General features: G+C 38.7%; 1 protein-coding gene across 5 annotated transcripts in view; it reads right to left on the reverse strand.

Moving 5' to 3' along the window:
• The window catches only part of LOC124259890 (choline-phosphate cytidylyltransferase B-like), a 36,966-nt gene extending 12,055 nt beyond the window's left edge, over nt 1–24,911 (reverse strand). Inside the window, exons 1-3 of one of the 5 annotated variants that reach the window (XM_046694113.1) lie at nt 24,796–24,911; nt 23,378–23,393; nt 19,428–19,500 (exon numbers count right to left, since the gene is read on the reverse strand). In XM_046694113.1, coding sequence (XP_046550069.1) covers nt 19,428–19,500; nt 23,378–23,391 — 87 coding nt within the window. In that variant the 5' untranslated portion in view covers nt 23,392–23,393; nt 24,796–24,911. Of the gene's footprint in view, nt 1–8,740; nt 8,825–19,427; nt 19,501–23,377; nt 23,394–24,330; nt 24,448–24,578; nt 24,655–24,696 lie in introns of those variants that run through there. The other 4 variants (XM_046694114.1, XM_046694115.1, XM_046694112.1 and 1 more) reach the window with 4 other exon arrangements.
• Nucleotides 24,912–25,205: the final 294 nt, after the last annotated feature.

Raw genomic sequence — 25,205 nt, forward strand, 5'->3', positions numbered from 1 at the left:
ATGACTCTAAATATAACCTACTAATTATTACTTACATCAGAGACAGACATGTTGTGCTAAGTTAGTGATGACAGATAGTGAAAGTGGCATCACTTCAGAAACAAGCACAGAAAAATAATGTTCAACAGGCTGCATTGTATGTCACTGGCGTGTAGTTACCCAGCTGCAGTAACAGGGAGATTAGCGATTACAATTGACTGTGACGACATGGCAACGATGATGTCACAAAGCAGGGTATTCACTAGACTAACATCTAGTCTCTGAAATGAACATATTTTACAGAAAAATACTGTTCACAAAATATAACCAGAAAATATAATCAAAAGGAGCCCAGAAACTTTCTTCATTTTCAGAAACTGTGTAAATCTAGACTTGCTACATGGTCTAGACTTCTAAATGGGCTTTCTTGGATATATATTTATATTATATATTATATATTTGTTTCAGGGTCTGTATGACAGACTAGGCATTCACCATAATAAGACTGAATATTTAATTCACTTGATTATCGAGGATGAGTGGCATCAACAACTTGACATTTCGTTATCACTGATATGCGAGGGGACCTCCAGTGACCTTTCACCTACATACAACAGAGGTCACCAAGGACACAAGCAGGAGCATGGGCCAAGTACAAAGGTTATCAATCATTACTGCATCACCAGAATTACTCTCAACAACCTCTGGACCCTGGACTTCCGAAACGTCAAACGACAACAACCTAACATGACAAATGAGGTTATTGGTCATGCTGATATTTTGGTAATATGAGACCAGCCATTTGATGAATACATGCCACGTTTTATGAATAACAACTTCTTTATTCTTTACACGACATTTCAGAGCTAATTCTTGCGCCTTCATCAGATGAAAAAAGAAGTTGTTATCCATAAAACTTGTCATGTATTCATGTTCATCCAACTTCTAAATGGCTTTCAAAAACTTTAGTCATTTGATATTTGGGTGGGGGTGGGTGGGTCCAGGGTTATATTGAGAAAAAACATAACTTGTCCCTTAATATGCTTGAAAAAAATAATAAAATGTAAAACTGATGTCTTGATAACAATGGCCAGCAAAGTATTGAAATACAGCAGCTTAAACACAAATATGCCCTAGATATTGAATGCGATTGTCAGAACATCTATCATTGCAACACCACTAACCATGATTCTTGAAGATCGTTGAGAAAAAAATTTGAGTAGAATTCAAAAACACTTCAACTCTGTAAGCACGTCTTGTATGTAGCCCATACAGAAACATTATGAAGGTTTTCAAACAACAATGATGTGACATCACAGACAAGGGAGATAACTGCGTACTCTATAGTCATACCACTAGGGATAGCTATGACTTCGCTAAAATTTTCATTTCCATTTCTGTACATCTCAGTGGTACCCACAGGATAAAGGCAACCATAATCCAGAGGGAATGGTTACAACATAGTTTGATGTCTTGATTACAATGGTTGGCAAAGTATTGAGTTGTGAGGTTGCTGAGGTGGGTGCTTGGGGCAAGAGTATGAGTGAAAAATAGAAAAAATATACACAAATACTTGGAGACCGGATGAGGACATAGGAAATGTACCAGGACAAAAATCACACAAAGCCCATGGGATTCTCAAAATTTATCAAGAGTGAGTGAGTGAATTTAGTTTTACATCGCTTTTAGGAATATTCCAGAAACATCTTGGCAGATTTATCAAGAGCATGCAGACACTGCAGAGGGCAGCAGAGCTTTACATGCAGAGTGAGTGAGTTAAGTTTAATGTCGCCATTAGTGGCGCCAGCTGTTGGTGCAGAAGAAAAATATACACAAATGCTTGGAGACCTGAGGATACAGGAAGCAGACCAGGCAAAAATCATACATGTCCATCTGATTTTCAAGGTTCATCAAGAACATGACTGAATCTGTAGATGGAAGCTGTGTTTTACATGTAATGCCCGAGTGAGTTAGGTTTAACTCTGCCATTATCAATATTCCAGCAATATCACAGCGGGGAACACCAGAAATGGGCTTCACACATCGTACCTATGTGGGGAATTGAACATGTAACATACGTTATATTTGGGATTACACTTTCTTAGTATTGAACATGGTAAGCAAAATTTAACCCCTTGGCCACCCAACCACCCCTGGGAAATCCCAGAAATAGCTTGTCTTCAGAGCCACTTACAGTGTATTGATCCTTTGGGTTTAATCAACAGTGGGATAGATTAAAAACACATGTCAACAGTCAACAATTGTATACTCCCCAGGGAGTTGAGATTGATAATATGATGTGCTGTTTGAGATTGACATCCAATGAACGAGGGGGAAAACAAAGCGCCTTTGAGCAGCTGAGCTGGAACTCGGCACTATACAAATATAAGCATAATAATAATGATGATAATAAGGTAATGGTGAAATTAACAGGGAGAAGAAGCAATCACACAACACAATCAATCTCAATCCCAAAGACCTGTTACCATGTGCATATTATCACAACCAACAATATCCCATGACCACCAGCTGAATATGTCCATATCAATATATTCCAAGTACGTATCACGATACAGATTCAGTATCACAATACATAGCAATAGAACATCCTGGCAATCCCAAGGTGTAATAACCACCCACTTATCAACAGGTGGACTGTTTTGTCACGAAAACGGAACTGCTGTCACCTAAACGCCCCATACTTGGTTGTTAATGTCTAGATATATGATTAATAACAAACATCATAAATGTAAAGTCACATTGATAAAAGTTCCCATTTGCTCAAATGATAATTTTCTCTGCTGTCTTGTACAATGAAAATGGTGACGTGGGAGTTTATTAACCATTTGAACAAGAGGTCAATACTCACACAGGTGGTGAACAGAGGTGTGTAATTTAGTAATATGGATGTAGGTTGTTGTGATTGGGTTAAGTGCAATATTGAATGATAAACCAAACCAATCTCCAGCCATGTTGAGTGCAAAAGTCAGGGTTTGCCAAGATGCAGTGTATCTGATGCAATATGTTAGGGCTGGGACGGGTAACCCGGATACCCGGGACAGGTGGGTAATGAGTTGGACCCAGGTACCCATCTCAATACCCAGACCCGTTATGATCATGTGACTAATAGATTAAACAATGTAATATGTTATTCTTTCATGATTAATAGGTTGAATTGTCTTTGAAGATTTAGACATTATTTACAGTCACTTGTTTTGAATATAACACATGATTAAGATATTGGAAAACTCAAAATTTTAGCCTCCGAGCTGAAGGATATATTGCCATTTCTTGTAAATTTGATGTCAGGAATTAACATAATGGGTATCCGGGTAGGGTAGGGTAATAGGGGGTGGGGTACCCAGGTAGATAATTTGGACCCATCCCAGTCCTACAATCTGTGTTGGAAATTCCCAGGTGAATTTTGCTGTTGGGTTTATTAGATGTAACAGATACTTATAATAGTGCAGGTATATTTTCAATGTGAGAAAATGGATCTAAGTGTCCTAAAAAACTATCTGGGTTAAATCCTGGAGGTGGTGATAAGGTTATCGTGGGTATCAGGTCACACTATGAGAAACTATACAGTACACACATTCCTGTCTTAAAGGACCTCTACCAATAGTTATATATATGGTGAGGTGAAACTATACAGTACACGATTCCTGGTGGGTACCTCTGCCAATAGTTAGGAGGTAATCACACTATGAGAAACTATACAGTAGCCCACACTGTGAGCAGTGAAGCGGATGAGAAATATATACAGTAGGTTCATGAGAAACTATACAGTACATACGCACTTCTGGTCGAAAGCGGACCTCTGCCAATAGTCATATATATGGTGAGTGGTGGAGGTCACACTCTGAAACTATAACAGTACACATTCCTGTCTAGCGTATATATGCGTGAAAGGACCTCTGCCAATAGTTGTATATATATGGGAAGGTTGTTAGAGGTCACACTAAACCAAACACATTCCTGCACTCTACTAATAGTCTGCATGGTGAGGTGAGGTGAGGGTGAGGAGGTCAGTTGAAACCATACAGTGCCACAAGGACCTCTGCCAATAAGCGGTACTGCAGGGAGGTGGGAAATTGGGAAATAACCTTGTACTGTAGCCCAGACTTGCCCATGCGCAAGCGGAAGCTATGGGAATACGATCCGTGTCCAACAACTGCCTTTTTTTCTGTCGGACAACGCTGGCAAATTTGTATATCACACTGTACAAAAACCTATTGTCTAGTTGACTTTCAATGCTTTATTATGTGATGCGTGGTGTATTAAATACATGGGAAGTTGTTTTATTTAAAAATCAGCCAGGTGCTGTCTACAAAGTTCAGTATAGTGCCAATAGTTGGAAAACTTATCAGGATAAGTGACTTTACGTGTAGCCACTGTATGGTACCGAGTACATTATCAATTTTGAAGTTATTTCCACCCCTGAACTGTATTAAAGCACCTCTGCCAATAGTTGTATACATTAAAGGTTGTTGCATTAAAGCACCTCTGCCAATAGTTGTATACAAGGGAAAGGTACTGTATTAAAGCACCTCTGCCAATAGTTGTATACAAGGGAAAGGTACTGTATTAAAGCACCTCTGCCAATAGTTGTACACAAGGGAAAGGTACTGTATTAAAGCACCTCTGCCAATAGTTGTATACAAGGGAAAGGTACTGTATTAAAGCACCTCTGCCAATAGTTGTAGCGTAGTAAAGTACCTCTGCCAAGGGAAAGGTACTGTATTAAAGCACCTCTGCCAATAGTTGTATACAAGGGAAAGGTACTGTATTAAAGCACCTCTGCCAATAGTTGTATACAAGGGAAAGGTACTGTATTAAAGCACCTCTGCCAATAGTTGTATACAAGGGAAAGGTACTGTATTAAAGCACCTCTGCCAATAGTTGTATTAGGGGTGACTATTGATGGGGAAACAACTATTGCAATAGCGATAGTTCATTGCAACCAACTATTGCAATAGTTTTTTCTCTCGTGGAATTGTCTCATTTGAAGTCATTTCCCAAAGGAATGTATAGTTTATATGAAATAAACACAAGCTGAAGTAGTTGCAGTCTCTTTTAAGAACTGACAAGAAACTTGAAAAACAGATAAGAGGTTTAAGAGGTAACGTTCTGATAACTCTAAATCAAGGTGAACAAATCTGGTACTTCCTGCGCATTTATGGAAGTCAATTACTAACTATTGATAGTCACACACACTATCGATGCGTCGATAGTTTTTCGTTTCAACCATCTATTACTTGCTATCGGAGACTCAACAATTGCTATCCATCGATAGTTCAATGCATCATTTAATACAGCCCTAAGTTACATACAAGGGAAGAGTGTTCCAGTAAAGAACCTTGCCAAATAGTTACAGTACAACCAGAAATTATTGAGAATTTAAAGATTGTAATTTTTTATATTTTGTTCACTCATTACTCAGGTATTAAATGTGAATATTAGCAGAACATAACTCCAGATTCAAAGACAGGTGAACAGTTAGTATTTTGTCAAGTCACCATGGGCAGCAATGCAGGCTTCAATGTGGCGGGGCATACTACTGATCAAAGAATTAGAAAGTCGTGGTCCATGCTGTCCCAATATCGGACCACCTCTTCTTTCATTTCAGCAATATTTGTCAGATTTTTCTTATTGACACTTTCCTTCATAAGTCCACAAACATTTTCTATTGGATTTAGGTCAGGGCTATAGCTTGGCCAAACTAATTATGTCATATTTTGGGTCCGAAACCAGGCCTGTGAATGCTTTGAACGATGTTTTTGGTCATTGTCCTGCTGGAAAATAAAAAAAATTCCATATAACAGGTGAGCAGATGGAAGCAAATGTCCCTCGAGAATATCTCTGTACCGCTCACTGTTCATATTCCCTTCAAATACACAGAGGGGCGTTGCCCCTAACACAAATATGCCACCCCACACGTTAAATTTTGGATTTCGGGCGCTGATACAAAGGTTTTTCAGTTTGTTTGGTCCAGAATTTCAGTGTATTAGGAAACAGCCACACAGAACTTTCATCTGAGAAAATCACATTGTCCCAGTTAAAATTTCTATGCTGTAAGCACCAGTTCAACCTTCGCTCCTTTTGTTCAGATTTCATGATCGGTGATGGAATTCCTCGACTTTTCTGCCAACCCATTGCATGCAGCTCAGTTCTAATTGTCTCCTTACAGACAGCCACAGTTCCTCTATCAATTATATCCAGCCTTAAGTTTTCTAAACTCCTTTGTTGTTTTTAGAAACAAGAATACCAAGCCGCCTCCTGTCACCGACAGTCAATTTTCTGGGCCTACCTGCGCCTCCCTGGTGCTCAATGGCATATCCATTTGCAATATTTTTCAAAACACGATAAACAGTGGACAAAGGGATGCCTGTTCTACTTGAAATCACTTTAGCTGATCTGATGTCCTTGTTATAATACTCTAAAATCAACTTCCTCTTCTCTAAATCATCCATACTGATGATCACTGAAAATGTCGTCTGCTAGCAAGTAAACAATGGGGGATAACTCATCACAAACTAATGAAAAAGGATTAACGGAGTTTCTCTTGAATGAAACCAAGCACTTGATAGCTGGTCAAGGTTGTTTATACTAGAAATCCAATTAAACATATTCCTAAAATTCTCAATAATTTCTGGTCATACTATATATACATTAAAGGGTATTGTATTAAAGCACCTCTGCCAATAGTTATATACATGGGAATAGGTATTGTGTTAAAGTACCTTGCCAATAGGTATATATATATATATGACTATTATATGGTAGAAATTTGGTATCGCAGAATGTTGCAATACAACAAGCCCTAATTCAATGCAGTCGCCACCATTTTGTACTGATTTTACCAAGCTGAAGACTTTTTATGGCTAAAATGACTCCAAATAGTTGCCTTATCCTTTTGTTCAATATGGCCTTCAAATCAAGCCTGCAATGTTAACGACTTAAAGTATTCTCCACCAATCTGAAAGCAATAGACAATCTTTAACAGAAACTCCCAAAGGGATCCAGCTGCATCATGTGGCTATCACATGGCAATACATATTCATGGAAGTATTGTATTGTAACTCTGTCGTAAACTGGATATACAAACCACAGCAATTAAACATTGTGATGAATAATGGACTTTTGTCAAGGCATTAACTGTACAGCACTGCCACGAAATTATTCAGAACGTGTATTTTCACATTTACAAGCGTTGTTGAGTATTTGGATGCTGAAATAGTTGATTTACACTCATGTGAACTCGCACAGCTGTTGAGAGAGTACAAGCCTAGTCATCTTCACGAAGCAATTCCTTGTGCAGAGTTGTATCCCTTGGGACCGCCAGGAACCCTGTGATTGTGCTTCAAATCCCTAATGCCATGATCAGGTTTTAAGGTTTGTCAACACCAGAAGCGGGCTTGTGGGTTTTGCAAAAGTGGTAAACGTCTGAGTGAGTGAGTATTGTTTTACGTCCGCTTTTAGCAATATTCCTGCAATATCACTGCAGGGGACATCAGAAATGGGCTTTGAACATTAACCCATGTGGGGAATCGAACCCGGGTCTTCGGCATGACGAAATGCTTTAAGCACTAGGCCACCCCATGATCCCGGTAAACATCTGAGACAAGCATCCCACAACAAGTGTAGAAGTCAGCACAGCTCACATACCACCGCTTCCCACTTTGGGACATGGAAATGACTGATATTGATATATATATAGTGACAAGGATCAGCAGCTCACAAGACTTTCTCCTTGACTCTACTAAACTTGATATACATGTTAGATAATAGTTTTGCCATGTACTGATTATAGTAATAATTCATGGAAACATTATTTTTTGTGTTTTCCGTGGAAACCTGACATACAACTGAACTTGACTGTCTCATGTTGCACACAATGAAGTGGACATAGATGAAGAATGTCACTGACTCATGTTGCACACAATGAAGATGACGGTGAATTGTTACTGACTCTCATGTTGCACACAATAAAGTGGACGTAGATGAAGAATGGCACTGACTCATGTTGCACACAATGAAGTTGACGTTGGTGAATTGTTACTGACTCTCATGTTGCACACAATAAAGTGGACGTTGGTGAAGAATATTACCGACTCTCATGTTGGACACATTTAAAATTTAAAATAGCAAAAGGCACATCAATGGGTAATGATTAACATGTGTGTGAAGTTTGGTGAACCTAGCATGTAAACTATGCGAGATATGCTCTGGACAAAACCATCAAATACATTTGGCTCTAAGTCGTGTTTCCATGGAAACAGCAAAAAAAAAAAACTTCTTCAAAAGCTTTAAAATAGCAAAAGGCACATCATTGGGTAATGATTAACATGTGTGTGAAGTTTGGTGAACCTAGCATGTAAACTTTAAGAGATATGCTCCCGGACAAAGTTTCGGGACGGACGGACAGAATGAACGCTATATACCCCTGTTACTTCGTAGCCGGGGTATAATAAGCTGACACAAGGTGATATATAGGGGAAAATGTTCAAAGAGGCATTAAACCCAACTCACTCTCTCTAACAGTTGTCAGACAGACATGACATCACACTGGAATGCTTTGACATCACAAGGCTCCGTTATAACGAAGTTGATGAAGCTGTTCTGATAAATATTGACAGAACTTGACATTTAACAACTGCTGCATTCATTTTCTCAAACAGACTGACACAGTTTTTCAAATTTCAAAATGAGACAAAAATTATTATGAAAATATTTACGTAACCACCACACAATGGTATACCTTCCTTAAGTTCTTGGTCTTCTCATATATTTCACCAAAATCTGAGCACTCCAATCATCATGTTATCAATATCACCATGAAGTGGACTCACGAGCTGTCACTCCGGTTGTCAAAAGCTGTATGTAAGTAGCTTGCTGCAACATCCCATCCTTGTCAATGAGGTGACAATTGTCATCGACAATAGTCCAACATGTGCATGTTATATGACTGGGAGCACCAAAGTTCAATGGCTCCAATTATGAGGCATCCAATCAACTTGACATCTGCCTCAGCTGCTAAATGAGTATCTGCAGAGGCCAAAGGTCATGTGGCATATGAGATACCGTCTTCCTGATGACAACTCTTGTACCATATCAATGTCAAGTCTTCACAAAGGTAGGGATACCAAGGGTCAACAGCTATAAAATGATAAGTTGAATTTTTGTACATATTTGCAGCCGTTTTCAGATTGAGGGTAGTTTGTCTCCCAGTCCCTGAACCACATTACTTTCCCTACTGCCTAGCCTTCCCTGCAATGCTAAAGCCTGTGCAGTCAACATATCAGACACACAGTCAACATATCAGACACACAGTCAACATATCAGACACAGTCAACATATAAGACAGTCAACATATCAGACACAGTCAACATATCAGACACACAGTCAACATATCAGACAGTCAACATATCAGACACACAGTCAACATATCAGACAGTCAACATATCAGACACACAGTCAACATATCAGACACAATCAACATATCACAGTCAACATATCAGACAGTCAACATATCAGACAGTCAACATATCAGACTGCAGTCAACATATCAGACAGTCAGCATATCAGACACAGTCAACATATCAGACACACAGTCAACATATCAGACACAGTCAGCATATCAGACAGTCAACATATCAGACACAGTCAACATATCAGACACACAGTCAACATATCAGACACAGTCAACATATCAGACAGTCAACATATCAGACAGTCAACATATCAGACACACAGTCAACATATCAGACACAGTCAACATATCAGACAGTCAACATATCAGACACAGTCAACATATCAGACACACAGTCAACATATCAGACACACAGTCAAAACAAATCAGACACAGTCAACATATCAGACACACAGTCAACATATCAGACACAATCAACATATCACAAACAGTCAACATATCAGACAGTCAACATATCAGACAATACAGTCAACATATCAGACACAGTCAACATATCAGACACACAGTCATCAGACAGTCAACATATCAGACAGTCAACATATCAGACACAGTCAACATATCAGACAGTCAACAGTCAACATATCAGACACACAGTCAACATATCAGACACACAGTCAGCATATCAGACACAGTCACATATCACAACATACACAGTCAACATATCAGGCACAGTCAACATATCAGACACACAGTCAACATATCAGACACAGTCAACATATCAGACAGTCAACATATCAGACACACAGTCAACATATCAGACACAGTCAACATATCAGACACAGTCAACATATCAGACACACAGTTAACATATCAGACACAGTCAACATATCAGACAGTCAACATATCAGACAGTCAACATATCAAACACAGTCAACATATCAGACACAGTCAGCATATCAGAGGGTGCAGTCAACATATCAGACACAGTCAACATATCAGACAGTCAACATATCAGACACAGTCAACATATCAAACACAGTCAACATATCAGACACAGTCAGCATATCAGACGGCGCAGTCAACATATCAGACACAGTCAACATATCAGACACACAGTCAACATATCAGACACAGTCAACATATCAGACAGTCAACATATCAGACACAGTCAACATCAGACACAATCAACACATCAGACTGTGCAGTCAACATATCAGACACAGTCAACATATCAGACACACAGTCAACATATCAGACACACAGTCAACATATCAGACACACAGTCAACACATCAGACACACAGTCAACATATCAGACACACAGTCAACATATCTGACAGTCACAAACACAAATTCCACAGTGAGTGAGTTTAGTTTTACACAGACTCAGCATTATTCCAGCTATATGGGGGCGGTCTGTAAATAATCAGGTCTGGACCAGACAATCCAGTGATCAACAGCATAAGCATCAATCTGCCCAATTGGGAACGGATGACACAAGCCTGACCACCCAACCCCATTAGTCGCCTCTTACGACAAACATGGGTTACTGAAGATCATACTCTAACCCGGACCTTCACGGATATCAAATTCCACAGACAAGTCAGAGAATGGAATGTACACTCAATCGATACTCATTGGATCAAGGAACACAAGAACAACGTCAATGAGGCACAGTCAGGCACAGTCAGCATATCAGACAGTCAACATATCAGACTGTGCAGTCAACATATCAGACACACAGTCAACATATCAGACACAGTCAACATCAGACCCAGTCAGCAGATCAGACGGTGCAGTCAACATATCAGACACAGTCAACATATCAGACAGTCAACATGTCAGACACAGTCAACATATCAAACACAGTCAACATATCAGACACAGTCAGCATATCAGACGGTACAGTCAACATATCAGAGACACAGTCAACATATCAGACACACAGTCAACATATCAGACACAGTCAACATATCAGACACACAGTCAACATATCAGACACAGTCAACATCAGACACACAGTCAACATATCAGACACAGTCAACATATCACACACAGTCAACATATTAGACAGTCAACATATTAGACACAGTCAACATATCAGACACACAGTCAACATATCAGACAGTCAACATATATAGACACAGTCAACATATCAGACACACAGTCAACATATCAGACAGTCAACATCAGACACACAGTCAACATATCAGACACACAGTCATCATATCAGACACAGTCTACATATCAGACACACAGTCAACATATCAGACACAGTCAACATATCAGGCACAGAGTCAACATATCTGACACAGTCAACATATCACATACAGTCAACATATCAGACTGTGCAGTCAACATATCAGACTGTGCAGTCAACATATCAGACACACAGTCAACATATCAGACACAGTCAACATATCAGACTGTGCAGTCAACATATCAGACACAGTCAACATATCAGACACAGTCAACACATCAGACTGTGCAGTCAACATATCAGACACAGTCAACATATCAGACACACAGTCAACATATCAGACACAGTCAACATATCAGACACAGTCAACATATCAGACACACAGTCAACATATCAGACACAGTCAACACATCAGACACACAGTCAACATATCAGACACACAGTCAACATACCAGACACACAGTCAACATATCAGACACACAGTCAACATATCAGACACAGTCAACATATCAGACAGTCAACATATCAGACACAGTCAACATCAGACACAGTCAACACATCAGACTGTGCAGTCAACATATCAGACACACAGTCAACATATCAGACACACAGTCAACATATCAGACACACAGTCAACATATCAGACACACAGTCAACACATCAGACACACAGTCAACATAACAGACACACAGTCAACATATCTGACAGTCACAAACACAAATTCCACAGTGAGTGAGTTTAGTTTTACACGGACTCAGCATTATTCCAGCTATATGGGGGCGGTCTGTAAATAATCAGGTCTGGACCAGACAATCCAGTGATCAACAGCATAAGCATCGATCTGCCCAATTGGGAACGGATGACACAAGCCTGACCACCCAACCCCATTAGTCGCCTCTTACGACAAACATGGGTTACTGAAGATCATACTCTAACCCGGACCTTCACGGATATCAAATTCCACAGACAAGTCAGAGAATGGAATGTACACTCAATCGATACTCATTGGATCAAGGAACACAAGAACAACGTCAATGAGGCTACAACTAATTAAGTGTTTATTGCACAACATCCTTGTAAGGGAAGTCTGTGACAAGAGATAACGATACCCTATCTGAATAATTCAGTAACACTCCAGGAACTAAACGTGAGGATGGGGTCGTGCCGGTTTTCGAGGATCAGTTTCTGAGGGTGAAATCCATGATTACGATTCATTCATAGAAAATTCATTCACATCTAAAAACAGACAAATCAATACGATCAATATTGTGTGGTTTCGGTTCAACCGAACGTCAATTGTTGAGCGGAATGATTACATGTACATGCTTGGTCTCCCATTACAGAGAGAGCAAACCACAGGGAAATATGTCACAATCAGACAGGAAGGTTTATTCATGTGGAACACATGTACGGAGGTTTTGCATCAGTTTAACTATACACAACTGGACCTTAAGATATATAAACATCTATAGCTCTGTGTTACAAGAAAGGCCTTTGAAAGATGTTAGCAACATTCATGCAATGTCTGAAAATACTTTCTACCTGGAACTTGCGGTTTCAATAGATGAAAAAAAATATAGTTCACAAAAACTGTACAATGTGACACGCAAAGAGTCATTCTAAGATGCCTAGCGGTTAGAACAATCGAAAAAAAAATACATTATCAGACAATAAAGGTATAGTTTTTTGATGACGTAACAATTGAATGACGTTATCCCGTCACTGCGCCATTCTAGTGTGCCCCCTCGTAATCGAACCATTTTACATTACGTCACAATGTCAGCGACGTCACGATGCATGTCAGTTGTCATCGCCTCGCACAGCCTCCTACAGTAAACTACTGCGTTACATCCCGTTTCTTGGTTTGCAGTTGCTTCACTCACCTAACATCACTGGTGGAAACATTACGTTTATGTTTTCTGACGTTTTAAATGTCTCAATTCGACTCGCAAGTTTTCAGCGACACGGTAACGTTCGCAATATTTACATTCCCACAATGCAATCGTGGAATGTCGCTAGACTACTCAGTTTCGTCTGGATGTACTGATCTAAACATACGTTGGTAGTAGAAATGCGACGTTCACATGGTTTACGTTAATCACAGATGTAATTAAAATACTTTAGAGAAGATATTTAATCCGAACGTAAACCGTCATGAAACTGTTTATCATTTGTTTTTTTGGTAACGTTCGTCTTAACGTAGGGGGGCAGACACATCAATAGAACAGCGTGCCAGTTAGCCCTGTCGTTTGTTTTCTGCCTTAAATTAATCGTAATTATCCTTAGAATGTATTAAATTTGGCATCTTAGAAAAGAAATACAGTTCGCTCTACCACCATGTATAGTGTAATAAAACACACTTTCTCCCTGAACTATTATGACGTTAAAGCACTCGGACGCAAGCGTCCTCGTGCTTTAACTATAATTGTTCAGGGCAAAAGTCCTCGTGCTTTAACTATAATTGTTCAGGGCAAAAGTGTGTTTTATTACACTATACATGGTGGTAGAGCAAACTGTATTTCTTAAATAAATGCATATTGTCTGGGGTTGGCCATTGACATCCAGTAAAACTAGAACACAATATTGAATATCCATAAAACCCAGGACACATTATTTTATGTGCAGTAAAACCATGAGACAATATTTTTATATCCAGTAAAACCATGACACAATACTTAATGTCTACTAAAACCATGACACAATATTTAATATCCAGTAAAACCATGACACAATATTTAATATCCACTAAAGCCATGACACAATATTTAATATCCAGTAAAACCATGACACAATATTTAATATCCAGTAAAACCAGGACACATTATTTAACGTGCAGTTAAACCATGACACAATATTTAATGTGCAGTTAAACCAGGACACAATATTTCATGTGCAGTTAAACCAGGACACAATATTTAATATCCAGTAAAACCAGGACACAATATTTAATATCCAGTAAAACCAGGACACATTATTTAATATCCAGTAAAACCAGGACACATTTTTTAATATCCAGTAAAACCAGGACACAATATTTAATATCCAGTAAAACCAAGACACATTATTTAATATCCAGTAAAACCAGGACACAATATTTTATATCCAGTAAAAACATGACACAATATTTAATGTGCAGTTAAACCATGACACAATATTTAATGTCTACTAAACCCAGGACACAATATTTAATATCCACTAAAACCAGGACACATTATTTAATGTGCAGTTAAACCATGACACAATATTTAATGTGCAGTAAAACCAGGACACAATATTTAATGTGCAGTTAAACCATGACACAATATTTAATATCCACTAAAACCAGGACACATTATTTAATATCCAGTAAAACCAGGACACATTATTTAATATCCAGTAAAACCAAGACACAATATTTAATGTGCAGTTAAACCATGACACAATATTTAATGTCTACTAAAACCATGACACAATATTTAATATCCAGTAAAACCAGGACACAATATTTAATGTGCAGTTAAACCATGACACAATATTTAATGTGCAGTTAAACCATGACACATTATTTAATATCCAGTAAAACCAATACACAATACTGAAAATAACAGTACCATGTTTCCCTAGTGAGAGACATCTGGCATGCCATTCTTAAAGCACTTGACGAAGTATATATACTTTACATAATATATATATACGAATACCCAGATAATCAATGATGGGATCACATTCACAGCCAGACAGCTGACTCTCCCTTAACGCACTGCTACTGATACAGAGCCTGATACAAAATATGTCTTCTGCAATATCGAAAACAGCCACCAGTAACATCTGGAGGTACACCAGTCAACCAGCCATACCTGATCAACAGGCAGCACTGAATACATATGAAAATAGTCGGCTGTACTGCTTAACCTGAACCACTTTCAATAGTTAGTGGTGTTCCGGTTAATTGAAATAATCGAAGATTGGTCGCAGTGACTAAACGACCTAGCAATCGATCATGTTTTCTCATAATCGAACACAAACAATTCTGGAACACTTTTTGCATTAACAATATTTTTCACAAGGTTGGTTTTGTCTGTTACATTTCATAACCACTACAAGCTCGTTCCAAGTCATGATTGAATTTATCTTAAAGACTCAAGGAATTTTATGTTCCTAACATACTAGTTAAGTAGTAACCCTTTCAAGATGTGAAATTTGCCACCAAAAAAACCTCCAAAGAACTACATATTTTCATTATGTTTTTTTTTCATTAACCAAAAAAATAATTTAAAAAACACAGGAAAATTTCATAAATGACGCTAACCAATTATTTTCAATGATTGATCGGTTGTAATGAAGCAATCATCAATTATGAGGTTTTAACCAATTCCCAACACTATCAATAGTCAGACAAACAGCTATTAACCCAGCAGGAGAGACACATTGACTGGGATGAGTATTCGTATCACAGTATATTGAAATAATAATCCATGAACCACAATATGCTACATGAGTTCAGAAACCTATTGGGAAGTTTATGTAAACTTGCACCAGACTGCATTTCAGGTGGATAATGTTGCATTATACATCAAGTTATGGGGTTCATGTTCCTAACCTAACAATAAACTAGATTGCATTTCACGTGGAAAATGTTGCACTAAACATTTCAAATCGCTATTATTGGTTTGTATTACAAGGGTGTAAGCACATTAAATGAAACACCGAGAACAAGTAGAGTTGGTCTAAGTTAACGCTCATCATGTACCACACTGCATTTGTTTCACTGTTCCAACTACTGCACTTACCCCCTTGTAATACAAACCAATAATAGCGATTTGAAACTATGATCGTTTGTTAAACAACTTTTATCCTAAGTGAATAAAATTCTGAAATTTAAATGTCCAATTGGCAAGGTAAAATTATGAGGATTCGCAATCTTAATTTCACTTTATTTGATTTACTTTTTTGTTTAAAGTGAAATTCATCGGTACGTTTTCACTGCAAACAGACTATAGTTGGATTGATCTAAAATTATCAACTTAGTGTCTGAGGGGGGCTGTGGGGGTAGCCTGATGGTTAAAGCGTCCACTTGTCACGCTGAAGATCCGGGTTTGATTCCCCATATGGACACAAATTGTGAAGCCCATTTCTGGTGTACCCTTGAAGTGATATTGCTGGAATATTGCTGGAATGTTGCTAAAAGCGATTTAAAATCATACTTACTCATTCACTAGTGTTCGCGCCAGGCAAACTAGCAAGAAAATTCATTATTGTCTTGAAAATTGGGATTCGGTTAAAGTATTTTACTGAACATTCTGGTATTTGAACATTGCATTCAGTGCAATTATATCAACAAACCTCATAATCCCCTTTGTCTTTGTCGCTTATGTTAAAGTGATGGGTACTAGAGGTGGTCCGATTAGTTGAAATAATCGAAGATTGGTCGCAGTGACTAAACGACCAAGCAATCAATCATGTTTTCTCAGGGATTGGGAAAGGCAGGGGCCATGGGCCATTTTGCACATTAGAATAAAAAATGGTCCATTAAAATTTTTGAAGTTTACTATTGATACAAGGGCAGTAGCCCAATTCTAAATTCAGAAAATGGCTAATAATCATGAAAATGGCACATTGTCAAAGTTCTCTATCCCAATCCATGTTTTCTCATAATCAAACACAAACAAGTTTGGAACACTTGTTTGCATTAACAACATTTTTCACAAGGTTGGTTATGTGAGTTACATTTCATAAGCATTACAAGCTCGTTCCTTGTCATGATTGAATTTATCGCAAAGACTCCAGGAAATCTATGTTCCTAACATACTAGTCATCCTTTAAAGATGTGACATTTGTAAATGCATTTTGTGCAACTTACAAAAAAAATCCCAAAAGATCTACATGTTTTTTCAATATTTTTGGTGAATTAACAAACATAACCAGGAGAATTTGAAAAATGACGCTAACCAATTATTTTCGATGATTGATCGTTTGTAATGAACCAATCAACAATTGTGAGATTCTAACCAATTCCCAACACTAATGACCGCCTCCGTGGTGTAGTGGTTAGAGCGTCCGCCCGGAGAGCGGAAGGTCGCGGGTTCGATCCCCAACCGCTTCATACCAAAAGACGTTAAAATATGGTACTTGTTGGTCCCTGGCGCTCGGCATTAATGGGTACAACAAGGACTGGTCGGCTCGGAGTCAGTATAATGTGTCTGAGTGGGGTATTCATGCTTCACTGCGGCATGGTATCTCAGTGGGCTAGCACTATAAAACCAGCTTAAGTCTGGGCTAGTACAAGCAGCCGCACATACACATACACACGCATGCACATCGTCATATGAGCAAAATATTCTCAAGCACGACGTTAAACCCAATTTCACCTCCCTCACCTCCCCTCACCTCACCCAACACTAATGAGAACAAAACCATAACACTGCATGTACAGGAAACTATTTCCTCGGTCAATGTTTTCATTCCTATTTACAAAGATTGACCGACATTTGCATCTGGACTCCGGACTCTGTGTGTGTGCTGACAAACACCTGCTTCCTTACAGGGAGTTTTAATGATTTATCTTTCGTTTACTTATAGCCATCTCCAAATTCAAACAGGAATAACCAGGGCTTGATTCAAAACTAGTAGGCAGAAGTCAGTGGAAGTCTCAGAGGCTGTTGATTTCACATGAGTGAGAGAAGTACTGTGTTGGGTGAGTGAGTGAGTGAGTGAGTTAGGTTTTACGCTGCTTTACACAATATTCCAGCAATATCACGTGGGGGACACCAGAAATGGGCTTCACACAATGTACCCATGTGGGGAATCAAACCCAGGTCCTCGGTGCGATGAGCAAACGCTTTAACTACTAGGCTACACCACCGCTCCTCTCAGGTTAGTGACCACCAGGATGGAATGAGGTGAGTTTGGTTTTACACTGCTTTTAGCAATATTCTAGCAATATCATGGGCTAGAAATGGGCTTCACACATAGTAACCATGAAGGGAATCAAACCCGGGTCTTTGGTGTGACAAGCAAACACTTCAGCCAACAGGCTACCCCACCACCCCCTCAAGGATGGAAACATTACATACACATGAAGCTATGGTGCCGATGGATCAAGTGTGAGTGAGTATGGTTTTACGCCACTTTTAGCAATATTCCAGCAATATCACAACGAGGACACCAGAAATGGGCTTCATACATTGTACCCATGTGAGGAATTGAACCCGGGTCTTCAGTGTGACGATTGAACACTCTAGCCACTAGACTAACCCATCGCTGCCGATGGGTCAAGGGTATGCTTCATAGTTCATGATTCTAAACAATATGGAATGTCTTATGAGAGTGATCACATACTGTCTCTTTAACAAATGTAACACAAAACACATAAACACTGAGTAGATTGCTGTGGTGTGTTATTGTGTGCTTATTGTTTTACTATAAATTATTTCAGGAATGTCGACTGTCTGTGAATACAAATCTGGACCATACAATCCAGTGGTTGACACTGTGAGCATCAATCCACATTATCAACCAGATCCACTTGCCTGGAAGTCAAACCATTACGTCACCTCTGGCAACCTGCCTACGCTCCTGGCATCCAATTCCTGGCAACCAGCTCCCACCTGGAATCCCGGTGAGGTTGCCACATGTTACAAGGAAGTTTAACACAATGCTTTTAGCAACACGCCAGCAATTGCATGACGGAGGACATCAGAAATGATTGAACCAGTGTGCGGAACCGAACCCGGATTTTCAACGCCACCAGTGAACACTTTAACTACCAGGCTAACCCACCACCCTCTGAAACTGAAGTCTCGAGTTCATCTTTCACTGTGATCAAGGCAACACTCACCGGCCTTCTCAATTCATTGCTTTCTGTTATCACTTCTCCATTCCTATCCCGTTTCCGGCTCGCCATTTTCCTCCTGAAAGACATGAAATTAGATTTAAAATGAAACCATTTTACACATGATATAATATATTTATCACCTCCTTATCTTCCAACTCAGAAGCAAATTTGTCAGTAAGAACCACAAACAAAATACCATTCACAGTTACTTAAGTAAATAAGCAAATCATTTGAAATGTCTTCATTTACCTAAAAGACAAGGTGAGGTGCTAGAAGGTTAATAGTCACAATACTTATCCCAATGGTTACCCATTTTCTGTTATGAACAAGTACATTATAATGCACATCCTGCATGGTGATTGTGCACACTAAATTACAAAATACTAACAACATCTGTGTGTCGGCTGGCTGTCAGCTTATATTTCCACAGTAAATCGTGGACAGATTACAAAAATATTATTTTTTAAAAACAATTATTTGTAATTACCACAGTTACCATTCTTCCTAAATGAAGACTGATTGAAGGAGTGTGGTTTTATGATGCTTTGGGCAATATTCCTGCAATATCAAGGTGGGGGACACCAGAAATGGGCTTCACATATCTTACCCACGTCGGTAATCAAACCACATCCAACAACTGGTAGTCTAGATAAGCAAGCATTGGCACAGCTCCCAGTGCCAAAAGCTATAAATACATAATCCCTTTATTCGCACCAGAAATGGGCTTCAAACCCAGGTCTTTCGTGTAACAAGTGACCTTCCTCACTCTCCCACCAACGCATCCACCAATTTCAGAGTCCAACAACTGGTTGTCTAGATAAGCAAGCATTGGCACAGCTCCCAAACGCCAAAAGCTATAAATACACAATCCCTTTATTCGCACCACTTTTAAGTTATATTTCCCAAACCATGCCTCCACCATATCCACAACTTTCAACTAATATGACAAACTGACACATTAGAAAAGTATAATACTTTATGGATAACAACTTCTTTACTTATTATGATGCGACATTTCGGTATAGCTTCTTATACAGTTGTCAAGCTCTTGTCGCATCATAAAAATTAGAGAAGTTGCTATCCATAAAGTAGTATACTTTTCTATTATCCATCAACTTCTAAAATGCTAATCAAACAGATTAAACTGACATATTACAGAATGGCATTATCAATGCAATAAAAATCAAACTTAAAACAATAAAATACTTTCACTCTCATCTTTTGCTCACCTCAGAAATCCATAACTGATTTGGGGCCTCAGGCAATTTTTTTTCGTCAGCCCTTTAGCATGAATTTTTAAGGTGTCCGAGGGGACGGGAGAATTTGAACCATTTTGGTTGTTTTTCCTGTATGTTATCATCATTCGTTCGTTTGTTCGTCGTGAACGAGAAACCTGAATCGTGATCTTTTTAGCCCAGAGTTCAGTCAGTTCACATAATTAGTTTGCTGGTAGTTTCATGACATATTGGTGATAATTGCTATGGCGCCATAACTTGAACAGATAATTGACACATCTATTAACAAGATGACAGATTTAGATTAGAGGGCATAAATTCAATAATTATATCCAAATACCGTATAATAATATCCAGGAAAAAATCACTTTTTAAAAAATCAAATACATGAACACTTTTCTTACAACATTTATAGCATCTGTGAAAATATGACAGTAATGTTTTTCTAAATAATCACAAATTAGTCTATTCACCAGAATCAGTATCCATCAGATGCAGAAGCATGTCTCATTTACATCAGACTCATTAACATGACTAATATCAGATATCGCATGCCTATACCGTACGCATCTGAGCAGAGTAAGGTTAACCAGCCAGTTCCAAATGCAAATAATAAAGGCAGAGATGTTGTATCATTGTGGATATCTTACACAACATAGGGCAGCAGGGTAGTCTAGTGGTTTAAGTGTTTGCTCGTCACCCCAAAGACTTGGGTTCAATTCTCCACATGCGTACAATGTGTGAAGACCATTTCTGGTGTCCAGCGCCGTGATATTCCTGGAATTTTGCTAAAAGCAGCGTAAAACCCAACTCACTCACAACATGCCATTTCGGACGTGGCATCTACATCCAAAAGTGAGTACCATTGAAAGAGTCCTTGTCATAACCCTGCTTTTAAAAATAGTGGATCATTCTAGATTAAAATACTAGTGGACCATCACGGAACCCAGGCAGGGTTTTACGTGATGCATCCAGTACAAACAAATGTAGAGAATGGACGCAGAAATATTTTCATTGCGTCTAGGGGGATGCACAATATTATTCACTGTACCCACAACACATCCATGACTTTGCTAAGTGTTTGTTGTATCTTTCAGAACAGTTACGTGCATCATTTCATCCATCAGTTCATATGATCACTGATTCATTCCAGGCGCTATAGAAACATATCAAAACTTACAGTTCTATACACTATTACTTCACAGGACCATCGTAATGCCTGCAAGGACCCTTGAAACTAATAATTAGGTTTCCCCGTCCCCAGGACCCCTATGTTTGTGAGTCAAGGTTATTGCTCAAGGTTGTCAGATGTCACCTCCTGTGGAAATGTTATCCCGTCTTTAGGCATGGACTATCATCAGAGACCATATGATAATTATATGGTATTATATGGTCTCTGCTTTCATGTAGAGTAACAGATCTGTTTCAAATGCAACCACACCTGCACTACCACTGACTGACTGACTGACAGTTTGGTTTTACGCCGCTTTTAGCAATATTCCAGCAACATCACGGCGGGGCCTGTACCACCAGCATTTCTTCCCACATTAAGTGGACATGCCGTGATATAACTGGAATATTGTTCCCCGGCAGAGTTAGACCCATAATGCAACTGCTTCCTGTGACATAGACATGGCTGCAGCACCTGGACAGAAGCACCTTTCATTACACAATACTTGTATTACTTTTCATATCTACTAAAGCATTTAACTTTTTATTATTGGCTTAAGGATCCTCTAACAGATTGGGAACATTGAATAAAAATCCACACAAATCTCAAATTATAGAGAACCGAAACCAAGAAAAATACATTGCATAAATCTGTTAGGCTGGGCCCAATCGCGCGAAACGTTTTAATCACTGAACTATGAAGTTAGGCTGATGTCAGAACACAAGTTGTAACGGACAACTTTCCATTTCTGTTTCTATTTCCCCTGAGACAGATTATCACGTTTAATTACAAAAATCAGTTATTGTGTCCCAGGTAGATGAAAAATGATACTTGCTCTATGACCTGTGTTTCTTCAAATACCAGTCATAGTGTTACTGGCGCTCCAAACAGTGTGCGGCTTTGTTGCACATAAAAATGATACATTCTTAACATATCTGTCACATTTAAAAATGCCTGAAGGACAAACAGACAATGTGAAGTATTTTTACTCATCCTACCATACCCACTGACTTATATTCTTAGAAAAACAAAAATAGCAATTGATGAGTCTGATTTTTCTCATTGGTATGTTTCAACAAATACAAATATTGAGACAGAAATTGTCAACGCACAAGCAAAACTCCAAACTACCAAAAGCCTGAATAAAATAAAATATAATTAGCACATTGGAACACCGTAGCTGTCGTAACCGTATCTCTATCATCCCTATTAATGATTTTGATTTTTAGATGTCACAACAGACCTTAAGACTCTCCCAACATGACGTGAGTGAGTTAAGTTTTACAAAGTTTTTACTAGTTTTAGCCATATTCCAGCAATATTACGCCCGGGGGAAACCAGAAATGGGCTTCACACATTGTACCCATGTGGGGAATCAAACCCGGGTTTTCGGCGTGATGAGAAAATGCTATAACCAATAGGCTACCCCACGGCGCCCTCCCAACATGGAAGATACAGTTACTGCAGCTAGGAATATCAGCACCATCCAAGCCTGAAGAACCGAAACCATAAGACCCAAAGATGAGTATGAATACTGGAGCACTCACTTGCTGTTATACATGGCTAAGCATGGAAGACAACAAACTGATTAATGCAAGATGTATTCCTACAATAATTAGATAATGAAATGGAGCATTCAAGATTACTTATGCAGCTATGTGCCTGTATGAGACATACGTCTCTCACTGAGATATCGTGCCTCAGTTATATCTATTAGCCAACTGAGACACAGTATACTAGCTGACTCTGTCTGAGTCCATCTGTTCTTGTTTCTAACACTTACTGCTGAATGCGAGGCAGGGTAACAATAAGTACCATCTTATATCAACTTTGCTACCTGTTATTATTTGTCAATTAATTTTTAAGGATTTTATACCCAGCTGGAAGAACGATTTTTCGACTTAATCATTAATATTGACAAAACAATTTCAAATATCGAACAAATGCGAGCTGCTGGAAATGTACAGCTAACAGAATAAATATCTTAACACAATTCATAGTTAAAAATCAGGATTTGCTTGAATGTTGACATACAAAATATTTTCACTATGTGATAAAAGATATATTATAGCTTACTTTTTCAGAATGAGTTACTCTTCCAAAAGAATTGATGGTACACATAGCGTTTGGGATTTTGCTAAATATAGTTTTAAGAAGTGGTAGTTATAAAAGAAATGGAGAAAACATGAGAAATTATGTTAAAAATAGTCACATTTAGCTACTTTACTCATGCAAAAGTTTTAGGGGAGTGTGGGGCGTGTCCCTGTAACACTTCCTTGTATATTTGTTTACTTTACATATATTATAAGTTACAAACTATAGACATTCGAAGACAAACTCTCTGCTGATTGATTACTAATTAATCTCTGAGTAATTACTAAAAATACCCAAGTACTGACTGTGGTACCCGTTTCAGCTCCAGGTACATCAACTAACTTAATGGTCGTTATTGGACACAAAAACAGTTCATTTCTGTTGACACCAGTGAAAAAGTTCTTACTTTCTTGTAGAAGTCATGGTGGTAACTGTTGATAACTAGACACAACACAGAGACTATGAAACCAGTCTTGTCTTCGCGTTTTCTCATAACAGTAAGTTCACAGCTCACCAATGGTAGAACTATAGCCAAACTGAATTATAATCAGCAATATAAACTAACAGTACGGTCAATATTTCGACTTTGCCATTGTCGCCAAACAAAACTACTTTATCAAAGGTCAACTCGACTAAATTAGACCAAGTTAGCACCTGTCAAAGGCTGTACTAGCACGATAACCTCAGAGATAGCAGGTCCGGAGCATAGTCCTCGTGACATGCAGAGAGTCGACTGCCCTGCGCCTTTCAACATGCGTTGTAGTAAAATCACCTGATCGTAGCGGTTGGAGAACGGTCGTTGCAACCTTGTCCGATTTCCCCATTATCGCGAGATCGCTGTGTTACTTGTTATGAAACGCCCCACACTCACCTCGTGTAACAGTGTGTAGATTCTTGTGGTTTCTCTTTCCAAAGATAAGTTAATATTACATTCGTCAACACCTGCCAATGATTCACTTTCCGCTTTTTACTATGCCATGTGTACTTGCGTACTACGTCATCGCTTTTGTTGTGTACATTAATGAATTTATTATTCGTGAACACGTCAGATCTCGGGAAAAAAATTCCCACGGAAGATGGCGAGTTTTGACGAATCACGAGTAGGCCGACTGGGGTTTCTGTTTTTTCAAGGTTTTTCGTAATTTGCTGGAGCTACACGCAGAACATATAAATATGTAGATCCCATGATGAAAAGATTATTTCCTCCGAGCTAACATCTACGGGTCCCGTCCGTGATCTTGTACCGGGTTTGAATCGTTCAAGTGAATAAAAAGGGAAACG

This window comes from Haliotis rubra, unplaced genomic scaffold, assembly GCF_003918875.1.
Source record: "Haliotis rubra isolate DU_JTF1 unplaced genomic scaffold, ASM391887v1 Scf740, whole genome shotgun sequence".
NCBI classification, from domain to species: Eukaryota; Metazoa; Mollusca; class Gastropoda; order Lepetellida; family Haliotidae; genus Haliotis; species Haliotis rubra.